The sequence below is a fragment of the Pinus tabuliformis genome, chromosome 1_2, assembly GCF_031772625.1.
Source record: "Pinus tabuliformis cultivar Carrire ecotype Pingquan chromosome 1_2, CPIR1, whole genome shotgun sequence".
Classification (NCBI taxonomy): domain Eukaryota; kingdom Viridiplantae; phylum Streptophyta; class Pinopsida; order Pinales; family Pinaceae; genus Pinus; species Pinus tabuliformis.
The window spans coordinates 173,599,403-173,621,620 of NC_142298.1; the positions used below are offsets into that span (position 1 = coordinate 173,599,403).

At 40.5% G+C, this 22,218-nt stretch overlaps 1 protein-coding gene across 1 annotated transcript; it reads right to left on the bottom strand.

Moving 5' to 3' along the window:
* Positions 1–9,278: 9,278 nt before the first annotated feature.
* On the bottom strand, positions 9,279–10,100 carry LOC149205042 (fasciclin-like arabinogalactan protein 7). Its single transcript, XM_089393408.1, has one exon. It carries the CDS (start codon positions 10,098–10,100, stop codon positions 9,279–9,281), a length of 822 nt encoding a protein of 273 aa, XP_089249534.1.
* Positions 10,101–22,218: the final 12,118 nt, after the last annotated feature.

Consider the following 22,218-nt stretch of genomic DNA (forward strand, 5'->3'; position numbering starts at 1 on the left):
CTCCTATGGAATCACTCCTCCTGTGATCAAATATCTTCTGTCTCGATTATTGCCTTTGTTTCTAGAAACGCCCTTAGAAAACTAATAGTGCATATCCTCTGATAAGCCATCTGAAGTGAACTTATTCATCGTTGTCATGAAGTAAAATTCTTTCTCTTGATTTTTCCTAATACTGTTGTCTGTCACTGAGGGCCCGGGATGAGCATTCCTCCTTCAACCTGTCATCCGTTACCTCCTCCCACCAGTAGCATAAGTCGATATGCTTATTTCGAACCCCCTCATTAGCAAGCCAGTCTGGAACTTTGTTGGCTTCCTTGCAGACATGCACCAACCTAGGAGTTCTTAGCATTCTTAGGTGTGCTTGGATTCTTTGGTAGACTTGCAGAAGCCGCCAATTTCCTGAGATTTTCTCTGGTGTAGTGCCAACATTTGTCCTCTTCATCGAATTAATGACTAATTCCGAGTCAGCCTCCATGATGACATTATGAATGTTGTACTTGAGCAGTATTTCCAAGCATAATTCCATCGCCAGGGGCTCAGCCATATTGTTGGTTGCTTTTCCTAGATAACTGTGGAAGATGACTTGTATGTCTCCTTCCTCATCCCTCATGACCCCTCCATAACCTGCTTCTCCCGGATTCCCTTTTAAGTCCCCATCTATGTTAAATTTTAAAAAGCCATGTGAAGGGGGATGCTAGGAAGCCTTTTCTGCTGAGGTATTCTTGTTGATCTGCATAGAACACTGAGGGAGATGAACCTTGAGCTCTAACTTCTCCAGTATTCTGGCCTCTCTTTGTCCTATGGGTTTACCAGTAGCTACACCTCCCAGGATATGAACAGTCTCTTTGAGTTGTTTAAGGATTAGCTTTAGGATGCTGCTCACCGGGCTCGCCTTATCCTTGAAAATCCTGTTGTTGCGCTCCTTCCAAACATTCCAAATTATGAACCTTGGGGTCAGCGCCCAGGTGGAGTTAATGATCTCATTATCCGAAAAAAATTCTGCCATTTTTTCAAAGTAGCAATGATGTCATTTACATGTCTGTTTGTCTGCTCGAAGACATCTCCAACCCAATTCCAAAGTATTGTAGTGAAAGTGCATCTATTCAGGAGATGATTAGTAGTTTCTTCTTGTTGTCCACATAGGTGACATCTTGAGGGGCCAACAAAGCCTCTTTTTCTTAGGTTATCCCATGTCAGAATCTTGCCCTGTTGAACCAGCCACTTGAACAGTTTGACTTTCATCCAATGAGGATTATCCCAGAGTTCTTTCCACGTCTTATCAGTGTTTGGAAAGTTAAGCCCTGAATCTATCCTTTTGGCCTCCTTAAGGGTGAAGAGACCTGCCTTGTTCTTTCCCCATCTTAATTGATCGTCCAAGGTTGAGTTTAAGATTTGCCTCTTTTCTAAAAGACCTTTAAGGGCTATAGCTTGAGTATGCAACATGCCCATTCCACTGTAATCTGGAAGTTTCCATATTCTCCATTTCCCATTGTTCCTTGATTGGTCCCAATAGTCACGTACCCTCCTTAATCCTTTGTTGATGGTATCAGTGTGAATGTTTGCTAATTATTCACTATGGAGATTGTCCTCCTGCTGCCAATTATGCTCCCAGAACCAGGCCAGATTTCCATTTCTGATCTCCCAGAAACTGTGATTTTGGACTAGGGCCCTATTCTCCCATGCCCTATTCCAAATTGCAGAACCTTTTCATTGTCCTGTCATTCTTATGAGGTTCTTCTCTTGCCAATCTCTTGCATACTTTTGCTTCCATAGTTTTTCCCAGGGGGCTTGTATTTCCTTTAGCCATCTCCACCAGATTTTGGCTCCAAGAACTCTGTTAAGAATTCCTGGGTCATGAAGACCCAAGCCACCATGGGACTACCCTGTCCCATGCCACTAGGGCCCATTTCTTCTTTTCTTCACCTTTCCCCCAGAGAAAGTCTCTCTGAATGTTTCTTATATTAGTAATTACACCAGTTGGTGCCGGAATGGCTAATAGCATATAGATAGGGATACTTTGGAGGATAGCCTTAGTTAGAATCAACCTCCCTGCTAGATTTAGGGCTCTATTTTTCCATTTGCTAATCTTATCTTTTAGCTTATTTAGAACAGGCTCCCAGATTTCCTTGTGTAGCGGTTTGTCGGTGAGGGGAACTCCCAGGTACTCTGCGGGCAATGACTCTTTGAAAGCCCAAAATTCTAGAAAGATTTCTTTGTATTGAAATATCTGTATTGAAAAAGAAAATCTTTGATTTAGTAAGACTTACCTCTGTGCCTACTGCCATAGCAAACTCACTCAGAATCTGCTTAAATGCTTTGGCTTCCTTGACAGTGGGTGTGCCTTGAAGCATAGTATCATCCATAAATTGCTGATGTGTCACCGTGTCCCCACCTTGAGTGAGTCTCAGACCCTGAATTCTCCCTTCCTCCTTAGCAGCTTTGATTGCTCTCCCTAACCCTTCCATCATTAAAATGAAAAGGAAAGGAGAAAGAGGATCACTTGCCTGAGACCTCTAGTAGGCTTGAAGGTTTTGGAGGGAGAGCCATTGAGAAGAATTGAACAGCTGGCGGTGGTAACTAGCGCCATGACCCATTTAATCCAATTGTAATCAAAGCCATAGGCTTTTAATACTGCTCTTATGTATGACCAGCTAAGTTTGTCATAGGCCTTCGCTATGTCTAGCTAAATTATCATCCCTGCTTGTTTATTGGTAATGAGTGAATGAACCACTTCATGTGCTTGAATTATGTTATTAAGAATTTGTCTTCCTTCAACATAGCCCATTTTCTCCTCTGACACTAGGGTTGGGAGGAGTGTTTTGAGACGGTTGGCAATTACTTTGGATATTATTTTGTATACCACATTGCATAATGCTATACGTCTAAATCTGTCTAGAGAGGTGGCTTTTCCTGTTTGGGGATTAAGGCTATGAAAGATTCATTGAGCACCTTCAAGACTATCTTAAATATTCGAGAGTCTTCCACTACTTCCAGGATATCCTATTTTACTATCCTCCAACATGTTTTGAAAAAGTCCACATTGAAGCCATTCGGGCCTGGTGCTTTCCCATTGTGCATCTCTTTAATGACTTTCTCAATTTCTTCCTCTATTACTGGTCTGTTGAGATTGTAATTATCTTCTCTAGAAACCAATTTAGGAATGTACTGAGTAAATATTTTCGTAAAATGATATCTGTCTTCCAAGGTTTCCTCAGCAATTTTTTGAAAATGTTGGACTAGAACCTTTTCCATCTCTTCATGAGTGTTTCTTTCTATTCCATGTTGATCTGTAAGTTTCACAATTCTGTTGTTGTTTTTGTGAGCTATGGTGGATCTGTGAAAGAATTTGGTGTTTCTCTCCCCTTCCTTAATCCATTGTACTCTGGATTTCTGTCTCCAGAATATTTCTTCCCATAGACATCTGTTTTCCCATTCATGCTGGAGTGACTCTGCCATCTCTTTCCTTTCATCTGTATAGCCTTCTGTGATAAGAATATGTTTTATTTCCTTTAGTTTCTTTTCCACATCTCCTTTAGCTTTGAAGATATTGCCAAATTCCTTTTTATTCCACTCTTTGAGTCTGCCTTTAATGTGTTTGAGCTTGCAGTGTAGAAGGAACATCTTTGTACCTTGAAGGTGTAGCTCTTCCTTCCACCATTTTTCAGTTTTTGTGAGGAAATCTAAATGTGTGAGCCAAGCGTTCTCAAACCTGAAGGGGGAGTTCCTTGGTTTACCAAATAGAGAAGCTTCCAATTGAATAGTCCAGTGATCTGAACCTCCAAAAGGTAGGATGAGCGCATTCATGCTGCTTCCCATGAGAAGAAGTTCCTCTGAAATAATAAATCTGTCTAATTTTGAGGCTACTTGGGTAGGGCCCCCTCTTTTGTTATTCCAAGTGAAGATTCCATTGCTGGTTTCCATATCAACCAATTTCATATTGGTGATGAAGTTCTGGAAGGCAACTGAATCCCTACCAAGTGTTCTAGTTCCTCCTTTCTTCTCCGTGAGTGATTTTGTCATGTTAAAATCACCTCCAAGAATCCAGGGTAGAGCTGGGTATCTCTTCTTCATATCCTCCAGTGTTGTGAGGAGTCGAAGTTTGTCCTCCATTGGCTGTGGACCATAGACATTGGTGATCATGTAACATTGCCTATCACCCACTGGTTGGAAAATCAGAGAAAGGTGATGTCTAGATGCCTCCGCATCAATCACACCAAATTTTTGTGGATCCCATAGAGTGAGAATGCCACCAGCAGATTTATTTGCCTTAACTTCAAGGTATTCATATCTATTTAACCATTTGCTATGTTTTTCGCAGATCTTCTCCACTGAGCATTTTGTTTCCTGTATGAATACTATGTCAGGTTTTTCCTCTCTGATCCTGTTACCTAGATTCCTTTGTTTTCTTCTACTCCCTAGTCCTCTAATGTTCTAGGTTGTGATTTTCATTGAGGTGGGGTTTTAAAGGAGTAACTGGAAAGGTATTTCATCCTTCATTAGTCAATCATGACTTTTCCACACTCCAGCAGTAGTTTTTTCTGTCCTTTTCTTCCCCTCCTCTTGCCTGGATTTTTTGTTAATTTTCCTGTTATTAATTCTATTGAGGAAGTCCCTTTATTTTCCTAGTTATCATGTCCTCTTTTGACTCCTGCATCTGTTTGATGTGACTTGTTAAGGAATATCTATTGTACCTTGTCCACATCCTCCTGAGGTATGGAGTTTATTCCAAGTTTCCTCCTTGTTCTAGAAACTTTTCCAGCTCTAGGTTCTCCCTTTCCAGGATCTCCTGTAAGTCTTGGTCCTCTGTACCACTTTCACTTTGAGTCATTTCTTGGTCTTTTTCTATTTCCATGGTACTCAAAGGGTCCATCATGTGTTCATTCTGTTCTTGAGTGAACTCCATGCTGGTCTCTTTTCCTTTCCCCCTTGCTGACTGATTCTTTGTACTCTCTTGATCACCTTCATTTACTTCTTTTTCTCCTAAGATCTCGAAACTGTTGTAACTTCTTGTTTTGTTATCATTCTTAGTAGGGTTCTTTTGTGTCTTCCTTCCCCCTCCTTTTCCTTTTCCTCCTACTTTGGTGAAACCTGTCTGATCTTTCCCTTTGCTGGTGTTTAGGTATTCCTCCCTTCTATTAAGAGGACAATCTCTAGATAGGTGCCCATGCTCATGACACTTGTGACATCTGAACGAGATATGTTCATAGTCAACTGTTTGAACCCATTCCTCATCATAGACTTCTAGAATGACCTCATTTGGAAGGGATCCTGATAGGTCCATCTCCACACATATATGGGCATAGGAGGTATATTTTCCCTATAGAGTTGCCTCTAAAATATTTAAGAAATGACCTAATTTATTTCCTATAACTTTTAAAGACTTTGGAATCCAGTAATCTAAAGGTAAGGAGTAGAGTCTAATCCATACCGGTACCAAGTGAAGGTTTCTCATTTTGGCACAAAGTTCATCGCCCATGGCTGCATATAGAGACCAACAACTGCAAAGAAGTATGGTCCTCCTTCAAAAATCTTATCTCTATCTTCCATTTTCGTGAACACCACTATAAAAAAAACCTTTGGATCCAAGATGTATATTTAACTCCCCCTTTGGTTTCCAGTTGTATTTTATCCAAGTGTACAATGCTTTCTCTGACAACCAGATTCCCATAAATTTGCATATGATGGTATAGTTTTCCATGTGATCCCTGTGCACTTGCAGAGCTGGATCATTCAGAATAACCCAAGGTTTAGTTATGGTCTTAGGTTTACAAGGCCCCATCTTGGTTCTATTCTTTGTTCCCTGACCTCTGTCTTCCGCTTTCTCCTCCTGTTGGTCTTCTTCGTGGGTCCCTTGTTCTGCATGGGTTTTGCTGCCTTCCACTTTTTGAGTTTTAGTGTTTTTTGTCTTGACCTCCAAGTGTTGTGGAGGCTTGTTCTTATTCCATCCTCTTCCTCTGTTTGAAACCACATCACTATAGGAGGGAGTGGAGCTCCCTCCTCCCTGTGCTTCCATGGGTACCTGTTACCCTTTGTCACTCTCTTTGTTGAACCCTAAAACCCTCTGTCACACTCCGCCAATTCCTAGTTTTTAAGTCGCAAAAATCGAGGCTAATTTTGGTTGGGTGACTTCAACTAGTTGAAAGTATAACTATTATTATGTAAAATAATATTAATATAAATATATAATTTTTTTCTAGATCTAATCTTTTGCGGCTAGATCTAGATCTAGGCGGCTAGGTTCTAGATCTAATTTTCTGCGACTAGATCTAGATCTAATCTTATCTTCTGCCTTATTTCTCTGCGGGTGGGGTCTATGGGCAAGTAAAATATGGCTCTCAGCTTCGCGAAAATAGCTGCTGGCTCATCTGCTTCTGGAGGGCAAGCTCCTGCCCATATCATCAGTGAAGCCCCAACTCCAACTGTCCAGGTGGTCCAGGCCTCACTTGATGAGGCTTTGAAGTTTTCCGAAAGTGCCCTAATCTCTCGGTTCAATGGTTTTTGGCCGCGGCTGACAGCTCTCCACAATTGGATCTCGGAGGTATGGAAGCTTATCATTTCTGATGAAATTAATATCTACCCCTGTGCTAGGGGTTTCTTTATAGTAGATTTTGAAAATCTTGAAAGTAGACAATGTATTCTAGATTCCGGCCCTTGGTTTTGGGAAAAATCAGGCCTATTCATAAAGCCATGGAACCCATCATTCGATCCCTCTATAGCAGTCATAACCTCAGCACCAGTTTGGGTGAGATTGCCAAGCCTACCCTTGCATCTCTGGAATCTCTCCTCGCTAAAGGCCATTGGAAATGCAATTGGGAAATTTTACTGCAGGTGCCCAGAAACAGAGGAATATGCCAGAATCACGTATGCACGCATTTGTGTGGAAATGGACTTCAGCACCGGATTCCCAGCTAAAATAAACCTAACAAGTAAAGACTATGTGTGGAACTAGAAACTCGATTATGAAAGTGTCCTCTTTAGATGTCGATCCTACTTTGAGACAGGCCATCTAGCCAAAAATTGCCCAAAAGCCTCCCAAAAAAATTCTGCTAGAAAAAACCACCACAGATCTACATGGTGGGAAGGAGCACAAAAAAAACACTACACTGTCATCAAAGAAGAATAATCTAGAGAAAACTCTGAATCACAAGAAATCAGGCAAGAAAGAAACAACTCTCAAGACAAGCAAGGAGAAAGCCCCGCTCAACAAATCAACAGTTATGAGGATTCGAGTACCGCACAAAATAAATCTTCATTTAACAGCAAAGCAGATCTCCTAGGCCAAACTTCTTCTCCGACTATCTTCAAAAGGACAAACACAATAGATCGTGAAGCTAAGACACCAATGTCCCAAGAACCAAAAGAGATGAAGGAGATGCATGATAAAAGAAGTTGGAAGACCGTAGAGAAAAAAAAGAAAGCTACAGCACCAATCTCCCCAAGAAAGATGAGGAGCCAGATAACTAAAAACTAAGAAAATTGTAGGTCTAATAGACCAATTTGGTCTCAGTGGACGTTAACATCATCATCATCATCATCATCATCATCATCATCAATAATGTAATTTTTATTATAAAATTGATATGTAAAATTTGATAAATATTAATAATAATAAAAAAATCAATGTAAATTATATATAGAATATTTTAATATATAAAATTAATTAATATTAATTTATTTAGAAAAAATAATTATAACAAAGAAATATTTAGTGTGGAAAATGTGATTTACAAATAAAATATTTCAATGGTTATGTCAAATAAAATATTTTAATAAATTAAGTGTATATTATATATGGTTAATATAACCTCAAGAGTTAGCTCAATTGGTTGAGTTCGGTTGAGTTCCAATTATAATTAGAATATTTAAAGTAATTTTACTATTCTATATAGTGGGTCAATTTTTAAGTTATGCAGTTTACACAATTAAGTGGCTAAGAAGATTTAAGGGATTGAATCCATTTATGGGTTAACAATTGCATTTTAGACAATGAGGGATCACTAAATCTCTCGAGATTTTATATATATATATATATATATATATAAAACAACTTGTTAGATCCATCGTTAAAATGAACCTATATTTATACCTTTTCTCATCAGTTGCACACTATCAATAGTTAGTATATATAAAATAATATAAATACATTTAATTATTAATATATAATATTATTATATCTATATTATAATTTTTTTTCAATTTAATAATCACAACTTTGTATTTAAGTTTCAGTTCTCTTTATCAATAATATAAAAATAGAAGTTTACTATATTAATAAAAAAATGATAAATAATATTAATATTAATATTAATTATATTTTAATATTAACATTAATAATTTTAATATTTTAAATTAACAATTTTTTTTTTATAATCACAACATTTATTTAAAATTAAAACACAATTAAAACAATATCACAAAATCAATAATGATAATTTAGTCATATCCTCTAAAATTAATATCCTCTTCTACGATAATATATTAAATTATTTTTTTATTGCTCAATCAGGGATTAAATTAAGCCTTAGTAGATTTGTTACAGGTTTTTGGGGTTTATTTTTGGTTTAGTTTGTCTAAAATTTGATAGAAACGTGTTAAAATTAAAAGTTTGAATTGTGAAGACTCTAGAATTTAAGTCTCCAAAAGTTTTTAGTTACTAAATTCATATATACAGTCAAAAACCTAATTTAAATAACACTATATACAGTCAAAAACCCAATTTAAATAACACATATTAAGATGTAACAAAAACATTTTCACTATATTGGAACCAAAAATTCCAAAACACCTCATGTTTAAACAACCCCTTAAATTAATTCTTGTATCTAACAGCTACTCTGTCATTTGTTTCCATCCATTCCCTATTAAACTTTAAATTGTACAAATAAAATTTTACAAAATATTTACATAAATATAAATAAAACTACTTACAAATCAATTCCAAACATCAAACCAAACATCAAAACTCTTAAACAATATCTTTCATTATTTTAACTCTGGAAATTTTTTTTTTTTTTATCTCTCACGCTCCTGCTACTGCAAATAATGGAGATCGTGGAAATACAGCCTCCCTCAACAAAACTCAGATGCCTGAGTTCATGGAATCGACTGCGAGTTATTAAACATTCACCATCAAACCTAAGCAATACAAATTAAAATCGCTGAGGGAATATTTCATATAGTCCTACAATGGGCAATGTTTTCAAGGACTGAAATCTGCAAATTCGAAAATCCCTTCAAGCTTTGTTCACGTCTCATTTGAATGTCATTTGAGGACAGCTTCACAATAGCAGAAGAGCCCCAGTAGCCATAGCTAAAGCCAGAATAACATCAATATATTGTTGGGCACTTAGAAATGATGCAGCAGAGGAAGCATGGGCTGATGAAGGAGAAGAGGCATGGGTCCCTTCAGGGGACAAGTTGTCAGCTGCTTCAGGAGCAGGGGCTGGAGAAGGACTTGGAAGACCAAATATGTCTTCAGGCAGCAGAACTTTCCCCATAGTGTAAACTGCTACAGGATCTGTAACACGCACACTGCCAGTGATTGGTGAGCTCACATAACCAGAGGACACAGTCACAGCCCCATTCTTTGCAGTGATATTCAGATTGTATTTCCCACCATTGCTACCAGTTGCCATTGTGTTGGCAGGGTTGCTGAAGTTCTGGAAATCTGACAATGTGTAGAACTTGGGAATGCAATGGGCCAGCAGCACTTCTTTCTTCTGACCCACTGTCAGATTGGCCAGCCTTTTCTTTGGGAGAGAAGAGAATGCAGCATCAGATGGTGCAAATATTGTGATACCTTGCTCTGTGTTGTTTGCCTGTGTTTGTAGAGTGGTGAGCAGGTTGCTAGATTCCAAAAGACTCAATAGAGTCTTGAATGGCCCAGCTAATGATAGCAGATCTTTCAGATTGGTGAAGACTGGTGCTGGTGCTGGTGCTGGTGCTGGCGCTGGCGCTGGGGTTTGGGTTAATTGGGGTGTTCTTTTAGCTGCCAGAACTACCATGCTTGCATTCTGATGACTATGACTACCACCTTCAACTATTCCCACCATAACAATCAAATAAGCCAGGATCTGGAGAACGGAAGCACAGTTTTTCATTGTCACTCTGATTAGATCTGCCACACTACCTGATCACACAATGAAATTAAGTTAGATCTAATGAAGATCACACAATGAAATAATGTTAGATCTAATGAAGCTTATTCATGTCATTGCCGATTTTAGAATATTCTGAAAATCGGATAGATATAAGTCACTTCATATTAGTTCTATTTCTCAAATTTTCCCACACATCACTGTAATCTACTATATTGGCTATTTCTAACCAATCAAACCCACTAAAACACGCTACATTAATTACAAAAACCAGGATCACCCATCTCATCAAGGTTAGTCACATTATGTCTAGGAATGAATCAGAAGCAAATTCCTCACAAGGGAAGCTAAAAACAGTTGAAGTTCTAGAGTCAAAGCAAATTAGAAACAGATACATGCATAAATATCGGAAAATTGCAAAGTTGAAATGGATTTGTCACCCAGAAATTTTTGATAATTTGATAGGCTGCTGCAATCCTTGGAACGATGGAGCAACTAAGAACCCTAATTCCTCGCAGATGGATTCGATTTGACAATGGAAAGTTGAGACTAATTTATACTCAGACCACACTAACCAAGTTTTGCATGATTACGATGTAGTTGGTAGGTGGCGTGCATGGTTGGGCTGTACTGAGCAACTGATTATTAGTTGTGCATGGTTGGGGTGTACCTAGCAACTAATTCTAGGTAAAGTAATGTATAATTTTCAGTCGCTTGGTAAGGTCAAATTTAACTATTCAAAATGGAAGGGAAAGCCAGCTCCGAGATTAGGGTAGGTGTCACATGACACGTCATCAATATTGGCATTATTATGTTTTCCTTTTATTGCATTTTCGAGATGTCTGTGGGGCATCATATATTTTATGACGACCACCAATAATTGGGATCTCAGGTGAGATCACAGTGACAGATTAGTTGGTATTCCCCATATATTTGTTTGGTGGTGTTTACTCTTCCTTTGGTGTTGGTACTGTGGCCAGACAGCAAACCATCCCATGCTTCTAGATCACGTCACACTTATATCAGTTGTTTGCTTTTCTGCATTTTCATTGTTATTGGATGGAAATGAAAATATTTTCATTTCCAAGCCAACACCATTATAGAAAGTCCTAGAGGAAATAAAAGCCTGGGAGAGCGACATTGAGAAAAAAAAAAATTCAAAAAATGAGTTGTCAATGGACAGCGACACAGGCAGTGAATTTTCGGTATCTGGTTTTTTTTACGTTACTCTGGAATTAAAATGATTTTTGGAATATTTTAAAATTATGGTGGATTAGCAAAACTATTTAGTCAAAATCTATTTTATTTAATTTTTTGCTTTACAGTTTGTTGCCTAGTTATCTGTATAATTTTGTAACATACAGATTAATATTTAGTGTTTTTATAACTTTCATCAACTATGAATAATACGAGATTTTCCTCCTTATGATAATAGACTCCGTGCACTGCCCATGCATACATGGGGATTCTGGGTTTGGAAATCGCGTATTTTTTTATTTTATTTTTATTTTTAAAATTTTGAAGTTATAATTTTTGTTTTTATTTGAGTTTTTTAATTTGTTTTTTTTTTGGATTATTTAGGTTAATCCTTTATTTTTTTATGTTTTTGTTCTCTTTCCCTTACTCACCTTCCCCTCTCTATGTCTCCCCCATCACTCTCTGGGTTTCTCTTTCTCTTTCTCTCTCCACCCTCCATCTTTGTCACCATATCTCTCCCTATTTCTCCCTCCCCTCCCTACCCTTCGCTTTGTTTGCTATCATCATTTGGATGATCCTTAGTTAAGATAGATCTATGTTGGTTCTTATTAATATTTGCTTCACATAAATTTCACATATTTAAATATAAAAGTATTCTCGTTTTTAATTTTATTAAATCTTTAATTTAATTTATATGGGAATATTTTTAATAGTCATGAGGATAGAGGGTTTATATATATCTCAAAACTAATTATAACCCTTTTCCTATTAGCTTCAAGTAAAAAATGTTATAAAATAAAATTAAAATAAAATATTTTTATTGTGAAATAAGTTATGGTTTTTTGGCACATGATATTGATAAGACATGGTATTGGCCCATGGTATTGTAACAAAGTCTATTTACAAGTTAATAATATCCATGGTAAAATGAGGGTGAATATGGATGGTTAAGAATCTTGTCATATTGTTATAAAATATTTAGATTGTGAAATAAGATATGATTTTTTGGCATGTGGTATTGATAAGCCATGGTATTAGCCCATCATACTGTAACAAAGCTTATTCAAAGTTCATAATATCAATGACAAAGCAGCTGTGAATATACATCATTCAGAATATGTCATATTGTTATAAAATATTTTGATTTTGAAATAAGTTATGTTTTTGAGCATGTGGTATTGATAAGCCATGGTATTGGCTAATGGTATTGTAATAAAGTCTATTTACAAGTTAATAATATCAATGGTAAAGTTGAGATGAATATCCATAGTTAAGAATATTTTCATATTGTTATAAAATATTTTGATTGTGTGTCATGTCCCTTCTCAAACACATTTGTAACAAGGTGATGCTACACAATTTTGCACAATTTTGGCTAAGGAAGAGAACCCATCATTGACTTAAGGACTTAGCAGGCAATTCAACTTAATTTGGCTGCTAGTGGAATGTGGGGGCCACCCACATGGGAATTCACATTGGCCCATTCGAATAGCTTGGAGAGAAAGTTGAATAGGTGGATGGAGGGGCCCACATGAGGTAAGGGAGGCCCAAGGAGTTATAAAGAGGGAGCAACTCTCATTTTGGGATTCATTCACACCTCTTGCAAACAAAATCACTTGAATGTTCACTCTGTTGTTTAGCTGAGTCAACCGGTTGTTTAGCCACGAATCTCTCAAGCGGGAGATTCAAACTCTACTTTGGGGGACCATCCATGCCCACCCTAGAGAGACAGTTTTACAAGGATTTCAGGAGTTCCCGGGAAGTGACATAGCACCACCAACCAGCGCAGAGCAGGGACTGTGTATTTCTAGGCAGCGAGAGAATACGTAGAGGGAGATAAAGGCCAAAAAAGATCAGATTGTTTGCCAGAGAGTTAGAGAGCTGAGATAGCAACAATAGCTCAGCATTCTTGCTGAGTTTTATAGCCAACAGAGCCAACATTCTAGTAGTTTGAATTATTGGGCTAGGGGATAGTGTAGAGGTGACCCAGTAGTTTTTCGTGGAGCTTAGGAGCAGGTGTCTTATACCAAGAGTTCACCTGGGAAGTCGAGGATTGGATAGAAAGGGTCAGCCCAACACTTTGGGGGCATTTCCAGGAGAATTTACAGGTAGTTTCCAGCAGGTCGAGTTTTGCAGTTGTAACTGAGGTTGGGCTCCAAGGGGGTCGAATTTCAGAAGTCTAAACCAACTAAAATCCTTTCTGTGTTTTTGACAAGGAATCAAAATATAAAGTTTCATACTTTTATGAGCACTAGAGGTGGGGTTTTAATCCATATCTTTGCAGTAGATAGTGTAGAATTGCTGGGGATTGAATAGTGCCTTTGGAGGTTTATTTTGGGAAGTCCAAATTGTGCCAAACAATTTCTGGGTTTTTGTGGGTTTTGGCCAAGGCGTTTGTGGCTGAAGTTTCATCATTTCCTAAGCACCAGAGGAGGATTTTCTTGCAGTTCCTTTCCAAGCAGTAGTGAAGTTTTCTAGGCAGCGCAGAGCATTAGAGGAGTAGTCATTTCCAACACTTGAGATCATTATATTATCACCTGGGTTCCGTCACACTTGCCATTGAGGCAAGCCTAGGTGCATTCCTCCATACTATTGTACTTACTCCATTTATTAGTAAAATGGCTCAACTCATTCTTAATTCCAGAGTTTTTATGAGCATTGTTGATTGTTTAAAATTTTTGTGTTGTAAATCATTTTTTCTTTGCATATCACTATTTATTGAAGTTTGTAGCATTACAGTGGTATCAGAGCGTGATCTTGGCCCAACTGTGTGAAATTAGCCAGAAGATCATGGAAGCTTTGGGTATGAGTGCATAGTGATGGGTGAAACTGGAGACAAACCCATGGCTCAAGGGAAATCTGGTATGCAGAATTTCTAGGGTAAAATTCATTGGGACGATGAGAGGTTGGCCCAGTTGAGGAGGGTGACAGACCAAACCCATCTTCACCCTAACAAAAAAGACGTTATAGGTGAGCAGGCTGTGGGGGTGCAGCCATCTACATCATGTGGGAAAAGTCGACCAGATTAAGGCACCAGATCTCTTGAAAAGGAGTATACAAGACAAAGACAAAGAAAGTTAGAGGGTGAGACTGGGGGGCGTTTTTGTTGGTGGAGACCTAGCTTTAGATATGAGGAACCTGAGGAGGAGGTTGAGCATGATGCTGAGAGCCCACAGGATGGTGAGGAGCACATCGATATACCCCATGTGGTGTAGGAGTCACCTTTATTAGAGACCTCTTTGATAGCTCCATCTGACATCCTAGTGGAGAGAATAGAGCCTACTGGCATAGAGCCATTTATTGAGGGGGTGCCATCCTTAGACGAGATGCCAAAAATTGTTGAGTTATCTGGAGCCGTGATCGAGTTTATAGGTGATAGATGCCCATGGCATTTTCATAGTTTCAGGCCAACCTTCTAGCATTAAAAAGGAAAGTTGCATTAGTGCGAGAGGTGATTCTGCAGCAGAACGAGGCGCTGGAGGGCATGAGAGCAGTTTGTGTCGAGCCCACGACCAAATTGACTCACATTGGGGAGCAGTTGGATTCCCTACTAGTGCAACTAGAGTGCACATTGGAGCATGAGAGTAGCCCTCTTCGGGCATACATAGATGGGGCTGGTAGCACTGTTAGGTTACCTTGGCCCATTGGAGAGAGGGAAACAGATCTACCTAGTCATATTATATGTATTGACCAAGATAACGAGATGATATGACCTGAGCTACACAGGGTGCAACACCCACATGTGGGGTTATTCTATGTGTGGGAGTTTGTGCATTCGATCCCTCTCTTGGGGTTGGGTGGTGAGATATTTTGAGTTGGTACCCGATGGAGTGGACCATGGAGATGTAGTGGACCTAGGTGGAGCTCAGAAAGAATTTCCAGGTAGGGGGATGCTGGAAGCCTCGACTGGCATTGGGATCCAGGAGGGACGACCTATCATTTCTCATGTATGTTAGTTAACTACAACCGGGATGGTGTAGTTGACCTAGCAGTTGAGGATGCACATTCACTAGGGGAGTCTTGGTTAGCACCAGTTGCTGACCAATTTATGGATAGACTCTTTTGTTTTTCTTGGTATGGCATTTGTACAGGGGATCACTAGGTGATCAACATACTCTGGCAGGAGTTTGTTGGAGGAGATGGCATTGGCAGGCCACCGGAAAGTGCCTTGCATGGAGCTAGGGGCTCTTGACATTTTTACGGGGCATAGAGGACACAAAGGAGTGAAGAAGTGGTGGCATCACTGCTGACACAGAGGGAGAGTCACTTGTCGGATCCCTCAAGGGGGATTTGGAGGGAAGATCCATTCATCGGTGGGGATAATGATGCGATGGTGGAGGTGAGGATACTGATCGAGTGTGGCTTCACATGTAGAGACATAGCTCTAGGCCATCATATCTAAGGATGCGTGGGAGCATATAGCGTTGAGTAGTGGTCTACAGGTGGGCATGGAGATGCATGGTGGTGTGTTGTAGTGTGTTGGACTGCGTTGTGGAGTGAGGGTGCCTCACATCGCAGTGAGTACATGCAAGGAGTGGCAGGTGCAATGGCACAGGTAAGAAGCAGGGGTAGGTCGCTGTGTACAGTGGCGTGTCCAGGAGTATTGGGATGACTGGGGGTATGCGGAGGCGTATGGTGCTGCACAACAAGGTCTTGGAGTGTTGCCTCCAGGGAGACTCGTGGATAGAGATATCAGTCATACCTTTGGGTGTAGTTCACCCAGGATGGATGGGGACATAGAAGAGTGATACTTGATGTTATATGCAGGGACTCACACTCCTGACCCTCTTCTACGTCACTTATAGGAATGGGAGATCTAGTTGTTGTCCTTTGACACTTTGGGCACAAGCAACAGAGGATGGGGAGCTCACTCAAGATATTTGGATTACACTTAGTGCGATAGAGAGGAGACTTCTTGGCAGGGGCATCAAGTCAGTGTGCGAGTTGACATCCACAGGTCGAGGGATGAGGTGATCATTGATAGGGATGGGATATCATTCATCACTGATCCTATGCCTAGGGAGTTGGTCATAGGGGAGACATTTTTCACTATTTCCACAGGGCATGTCTGGACCATGCATGAGTAGAGGATACCATGTACGGCTGAGATAGTTGGGCTAGTATGTATTTGGGTTCCCGACATTGTATTGACACATTCTCCAGGGGGCAAGTAGCCAAACCAATGGCGATGGTTGGCAGGAGCAGGATGGATCCGCATACACTGAGTTGATTCCGCTGATCTAGGTGGATGTTAGTGGCCACCCACCTATCCCACTTGGACCCCAACAACTATCTCTTTCAAATTTTCAATTTCCGTAATTGTAGCACAATTTACTATTTCTAGCAGTTTTTTCGGGTGTTGAACTTCTAGAGCTGTTTTGAGGCCCTAAACAACGTTTTTTGGGAAATCTGGGAGCAACATGGGTCCATGGGCCAGTGTTGCTCTTCCCAAAGTTGTAGTGCTGGGATAGATATTTTTAACAAGATATTGTATGCGTCAAATGAAGATCGGGTGCCAAAGTTACGACCCCGGGAAGTTGATGTACCAACTTACCCAAAACGAGGCCCACAATTTGGCGTTTCATCTTCTAGGGTTAGGTTTTGGGATGTTAAGGGTTTTCCATTGTTTCTCAACAATAAATAGGCCTTCGAGCCTCATTGTAACACAATTCAGAGGCATGTAGCCACCACATCTTTTCTCATAGATAAGCTACCATCGCCCTAGCTGGTGTATTTCCATTTCCGTTTGTAAGCATATTTCAGTATTTTACATTAATGAAATGATGTATTATTTTCACTGCATCTCTGTGCTTATGGTTATCTCTATAATTTGTTGTGTTCCTGTTTAAATCCAGATCATGCGCGTACTAGATACCCATATATTCGTTGCATTCATGGGGTAGTTATTTGGCACACGTGGTTTCCAGTGGTCATCAGTACTACACAGTGGTAGGCACTAGACAATTTAGCATGCCTGAGATTAGTTCATGATATATGGAGCCTATATATGGGTGGCCTGCAGGGACTAGAGATGGGGGCCAAATGGATTCCATCTGTTGTTAGGGCTATGCCACAACAGTTCTTCCTACGGGATGCAAGGATTTAGTTGATTGGTTGATCACTCGTGATGAGCGGATTTGCGGCAGAAAGTGATATAGTTTGCTCTTGGGATGAGACATGGGGGTTCACAGAATGTTTCATCATATGGGGAGGCAGACATTCTCTATTGTTGCATAGATATAGAATTAGATTTGGATGGGTAGGCCTTGGTGCCATGGATATACCTAGGTAAGACGTGTCTTGCCTCTTTCAGTATTCCACCATCGAGTTCCAGGAGAGGAGGATATTGTCTGCACATGATGGGGAGTGTGACATAGTCAGAGTAGCGCAACATCAGCATGGTGGCACCACTCTGGGACTAGTAGGGAATTGGGGCATCACAACTCTTCACAGCTCAATAACCTTTAAGGATGCACCTGCTACTGCAGGGGGAGATCATACATATCTTCCATTGGGATTTAGCGAGTCACTGATGGAGCAAGGGTATTTTGGTACTTGCACTGGGCAGGATAGTGAGTGGAGTGAGGGGAGCTTCATGTTGGACAAGATGGCGTGAGACCCTGGTATCGAAGGATTCTTTCATATCAGGACAATGCTAAGGTCACGAACGATTCAGTGGCACATTTGGGACCTTGGCACATGTTGTAGTGACAACAATGAGCAATAGTTAGAGAGGATGCTCGTTCAAGGATTTCTTGGGGACAAGCGGTTTTGGGAGTGTTGGAAGAACTTGTCGAATGAGGATGCCACCTAGGAGGGTGAGCACATATTGGAGAACCCATCTTTGAGGCTGCTTGAGGGAAAGCAACATTTGGGAGTGGAGGACTGTCATGCCCCTTCTCAAACACATTTGTAACAGGGTGCTGCTGCATAATTTTGCACAATTTTGGCTAAGGAAGAGAACCCATCATTTTCGACTTAGGGAATTAGGAGGCAATTCAACTTAATTTGGTTGCTAGTGGAATGTGGGGGCCACCCATATGAGAATTCGAATTGGCCGATTAAAATACCTTGGAGGGAAATTCGAATAGGTAGATGGAGGGGCCCACATGAGGCAAGAGAGACCCATGGAGTTATAAGGAGGGAGCAACTCTCATTTTGGGATTCATTCATACATCTTGCAAACAAAATCACTTGACTGTTCACTATGTTTTTTATCTGAGTCAACCGACTGTTCAGGTCGTCTCATCTCCCTATCCTGGTCAATACATACAATCTGACTAGGTAGCTCTGTCTCCCTCTGTCCAATGTGCACTCTAGTTGCACCAATAGGGAATCCAACTGCTCCCCAACCTGAGTCAATTTGGTCATGGGCTCGGCACAAACCGTTCTCATGCCCTCTAGCTCCTCGTTCTGCTGCAGAATCGCCTCTCGCACTAACGCAACCTTCCTTTTTAATGCTAGAAGGTCGCCCTGAAAATGATGGAACTGCCATGGGCATCTATCACCTGTAAAGTCAATCACAGCTCCAGATAACTCAACAATTGTTGGCATCTACTCCAAGGATGGCACCCCCTCAAGAAATTGCTCTATGCGAGTAGGCTCTATCCTCTCTACCAGGGTGTCAGCTGGAGCTATCAAAGAGGTCTCTAATAAATGTCACTTGTGCGCCACATGGGTATATCGATGTGCTCGTCACCATCTTATGGGCTCTCAGCATCATGCTCAACCTCCTCCTCAGGTTCCTGATATCTAAAGCCTGGTCTCCACTAGCAAAAATTCCCCCTAGTCTCACCCTCTAATCGTCTTTGTCTTGTCTACTCCTTTTTAGGAGATCTGGTGCCCTGATCTGGTCAACTTTCTCCACACAATGTAGATGGCTGCACCCCATGGCTTGCTCACGTTTAACGTCTTTTTTGTAAGGCTTAGGATGGGTTTGGTCTGTCACCCTCCTCAATTGGGCCAACCTCTCATCGTCCCAATGAATTTTACCCCATAATTTTTGCATATTGAATTTCCTGTGAGCCATGGGTTTGTCTCCAGTTTAACCCGTCACTGTGCACTCATACCCAAAGCTTCCATGATCTTCTGGCTAATTTCCCACAGTTGGGCCAAGATCACGCTCTGATACCACTGTAATGCTCCAAACTTAAATAAATAGTGATATGCAAAGAAAAAATGATTTACAACACAAAAATTTTAAACAATAAGCAAATGCTCATAAAAACTCTGGAATTAGGAACTAGTTGAGCCATTTTATTAATAAATGGAGTAAGTACAATAGTATGGAGGAATGCACCTGGGCTTGCCTCAATGGCAAGCGTGACAGAACCCAGGTGATAATACAATGATCTCAAATGCTGGAAATGGTTGCTCCTCTAATGCTCCGCATTGACTAAAAAACTTCATTGCTGCCTGGAAAGGGATTGCAAGAAACTCCTCCTCTGGTGCTCAGAAAATGATGAAACTTCAGCCACAAATGCCTTGGCTAAAACCCACAAAAACCCATAAATTGTTTGGCCCAATTTGGACTTCCCAAAATCGACCCCCAAAGGCACTATTCAATCCCCAACAATTCTACACTGTCTGCTGCAAAGATACGAATTAAAACCCCACCTCCGGTGCTCAGAAAATTATGAAACTTTATATTTTGATTCCTTGTCAAAAACCCAAAAACGATTTTAGCTGGTTTATACTTTTGAAATTTGAACCCCTTTGAACCCAAACTTAGTTGCAACTACAAAACTCTGCCTGCTGGAAACTACTTGTAAATTCTCTTGGAAATGCCCCCAAATTTTAGAAAAGATCTATTGGTTGGTTTATTGGGGATCCCCCACGCCCATTTCCGGGTATTCAATTTTACCCTATAATTTGGCCTCTTCCGTGCTTGGCTTGCTTAAGGGCCTTTCCAGAAGCAGCCACATCACGCCGATACGAGAAGGAAGGGGATCTCATCGCTTGATGTGGATAGAGGCAGAGGACTACTTCTTTCTCTCATAAAGTGACTCCTTATATTGTGATATTGGGGCTAAACTCAAGCATCTGGTTTCTGGCTTCGCTTTGATCTCGATCTATCTCAGCAGCATCTTTCCTAAGGAAGGTAGGTTTATCCCACTGGAGCGAGGAAAGGACTCGAGATGAGGACCCGCTGGGAGCCTGCTAATAGACTATTCTGGCTGGCTGGAGATATCATCTTTTCGTTACCCTCCGACCTGCCTGTGTGAGCCGCCTTTTCCGGGCCTTACTTTCGCATTCCACACTCTCACGTCCGAATACCTTAAGGCTTAAATGAAACTGGCAAAGACTAACATCTCTTCCCAATGACCTTATGTAAATGAGACTGGCACAGACTAGCTTACATACTAGCTGCACTTACTATAGCTTCCATCAATTCTAGAGATTGACAATGACCCAGTGGCAATGGTCTCCACTTCGGTCTAGGTGGTCTACCTTATTCCTGGAATGCGAATATGGCTGGCTCGTATCTGGCAGGTCTAACTTAATCGGTTCCTCCGTGGCAAGTATCTGGCTTTACTGGTTCTAATAATAAAAGCAGTGAGAAATAGGCTTGGCATTCCCATGTGTGAGGTGTATCGAATGGCATGAACATGCATCGTCTAAAAAGGCACTAAAGGAAGGTCGGATCCTTAATGCCCCAGATAAGAGAATAGAAGAACTGGTAATCTTACAAGCATGAAAGCAGAGCTGGAAGGGTATAATTTGGTATATAAGGGCGAGCGTACCTACCTGACTAAAAGCAAGCCAGCCAACTGATTCCTTTTGATTGAGGTTCTCAGCAGGCCCGGCACCCTGCTTGCTTCACAGGAAGCAGACCAGTTAGGGCTATACCTAGAACCGGATTATATTCTTTTTTTGCTTGCCTCAAAAGGCCAATTTGTGTTAATCAGGACAAGTTGGAAGGACAAGTTCTCTAACACCCCCAAATGCCTAGGGATAAATCCTGACCACATAAAAGCTATCCCCCAAATTCATTTAATATATTCAATGATTAACCTCATCCTCCCTACGGTAAAGTGAGCGAAGGAGCACATTTCATTTAATAAATAGCTAGAAAAGGCTCCGCTCCTTTCTTCCCCTCAATTAAAAAGGTCCTGTAACGTTATAGGCAAACCTACTTGAATAATAAGGCCCCCTTTGAAGTTAAGGCCCGTATATTTCTCTACCTCAAATCGCTAGCTAGAAGATAAGGTTCTAGCCCTCCCTATATTTATTCCCCTCAAAGAGCATAGCGAAGGAAGGCACGGAGTAAGCAAGTTCTGGACCAACCAAATAAGGTATTTAAGTCTCCCTTTAAGGGCATTCTATTTTAAGGGTTTCCCCTTCCACAGTAAGGACTCTTCGAGGGACCGGCGACCCAGGCCCTTATATCAATATACTCTTGGCCAGTTTCTATATATTTAGAGGAAACAGTAGATTCTATTAAGAACCAATTCTGTTGTAAGGGTGGTCCATTGCTTATAGAATTTTTTTCTTTGTTGTATATGGAAATATAATGAAATCTAAGCGTAGCCGTGGTGGGCTATCTTACTACTAGTTGAGGCTTGCCATCAAATGAAATCTAGGCATAGCCATGGTGGGACTATATTGCTAGCTGGTGGGTTGGTTCCCCATGATGCAAAATGGGGTGATTTTCAATGTGCCGAGACATGAAGAGATGCTGCAGGGTCTATTATTGGCTTTGCGCCTAGATATGGTGGATCAAAAGGTTCATCAACTCATACCTTTGCCTCTGCTACTAATAGCTACGATAGTATTGTGCCTATGCTACTGGGCGATCAACTGCCTATGTCTTCTCTTTTAGGGATGGCATTTACCTTACCCTTACCTTTATTTCTCCCTTTCATCCTAGAACGATGGAGGGTTGCCCACCCATTGAATTACCCTTCTTCTCTTTTAAGGAACT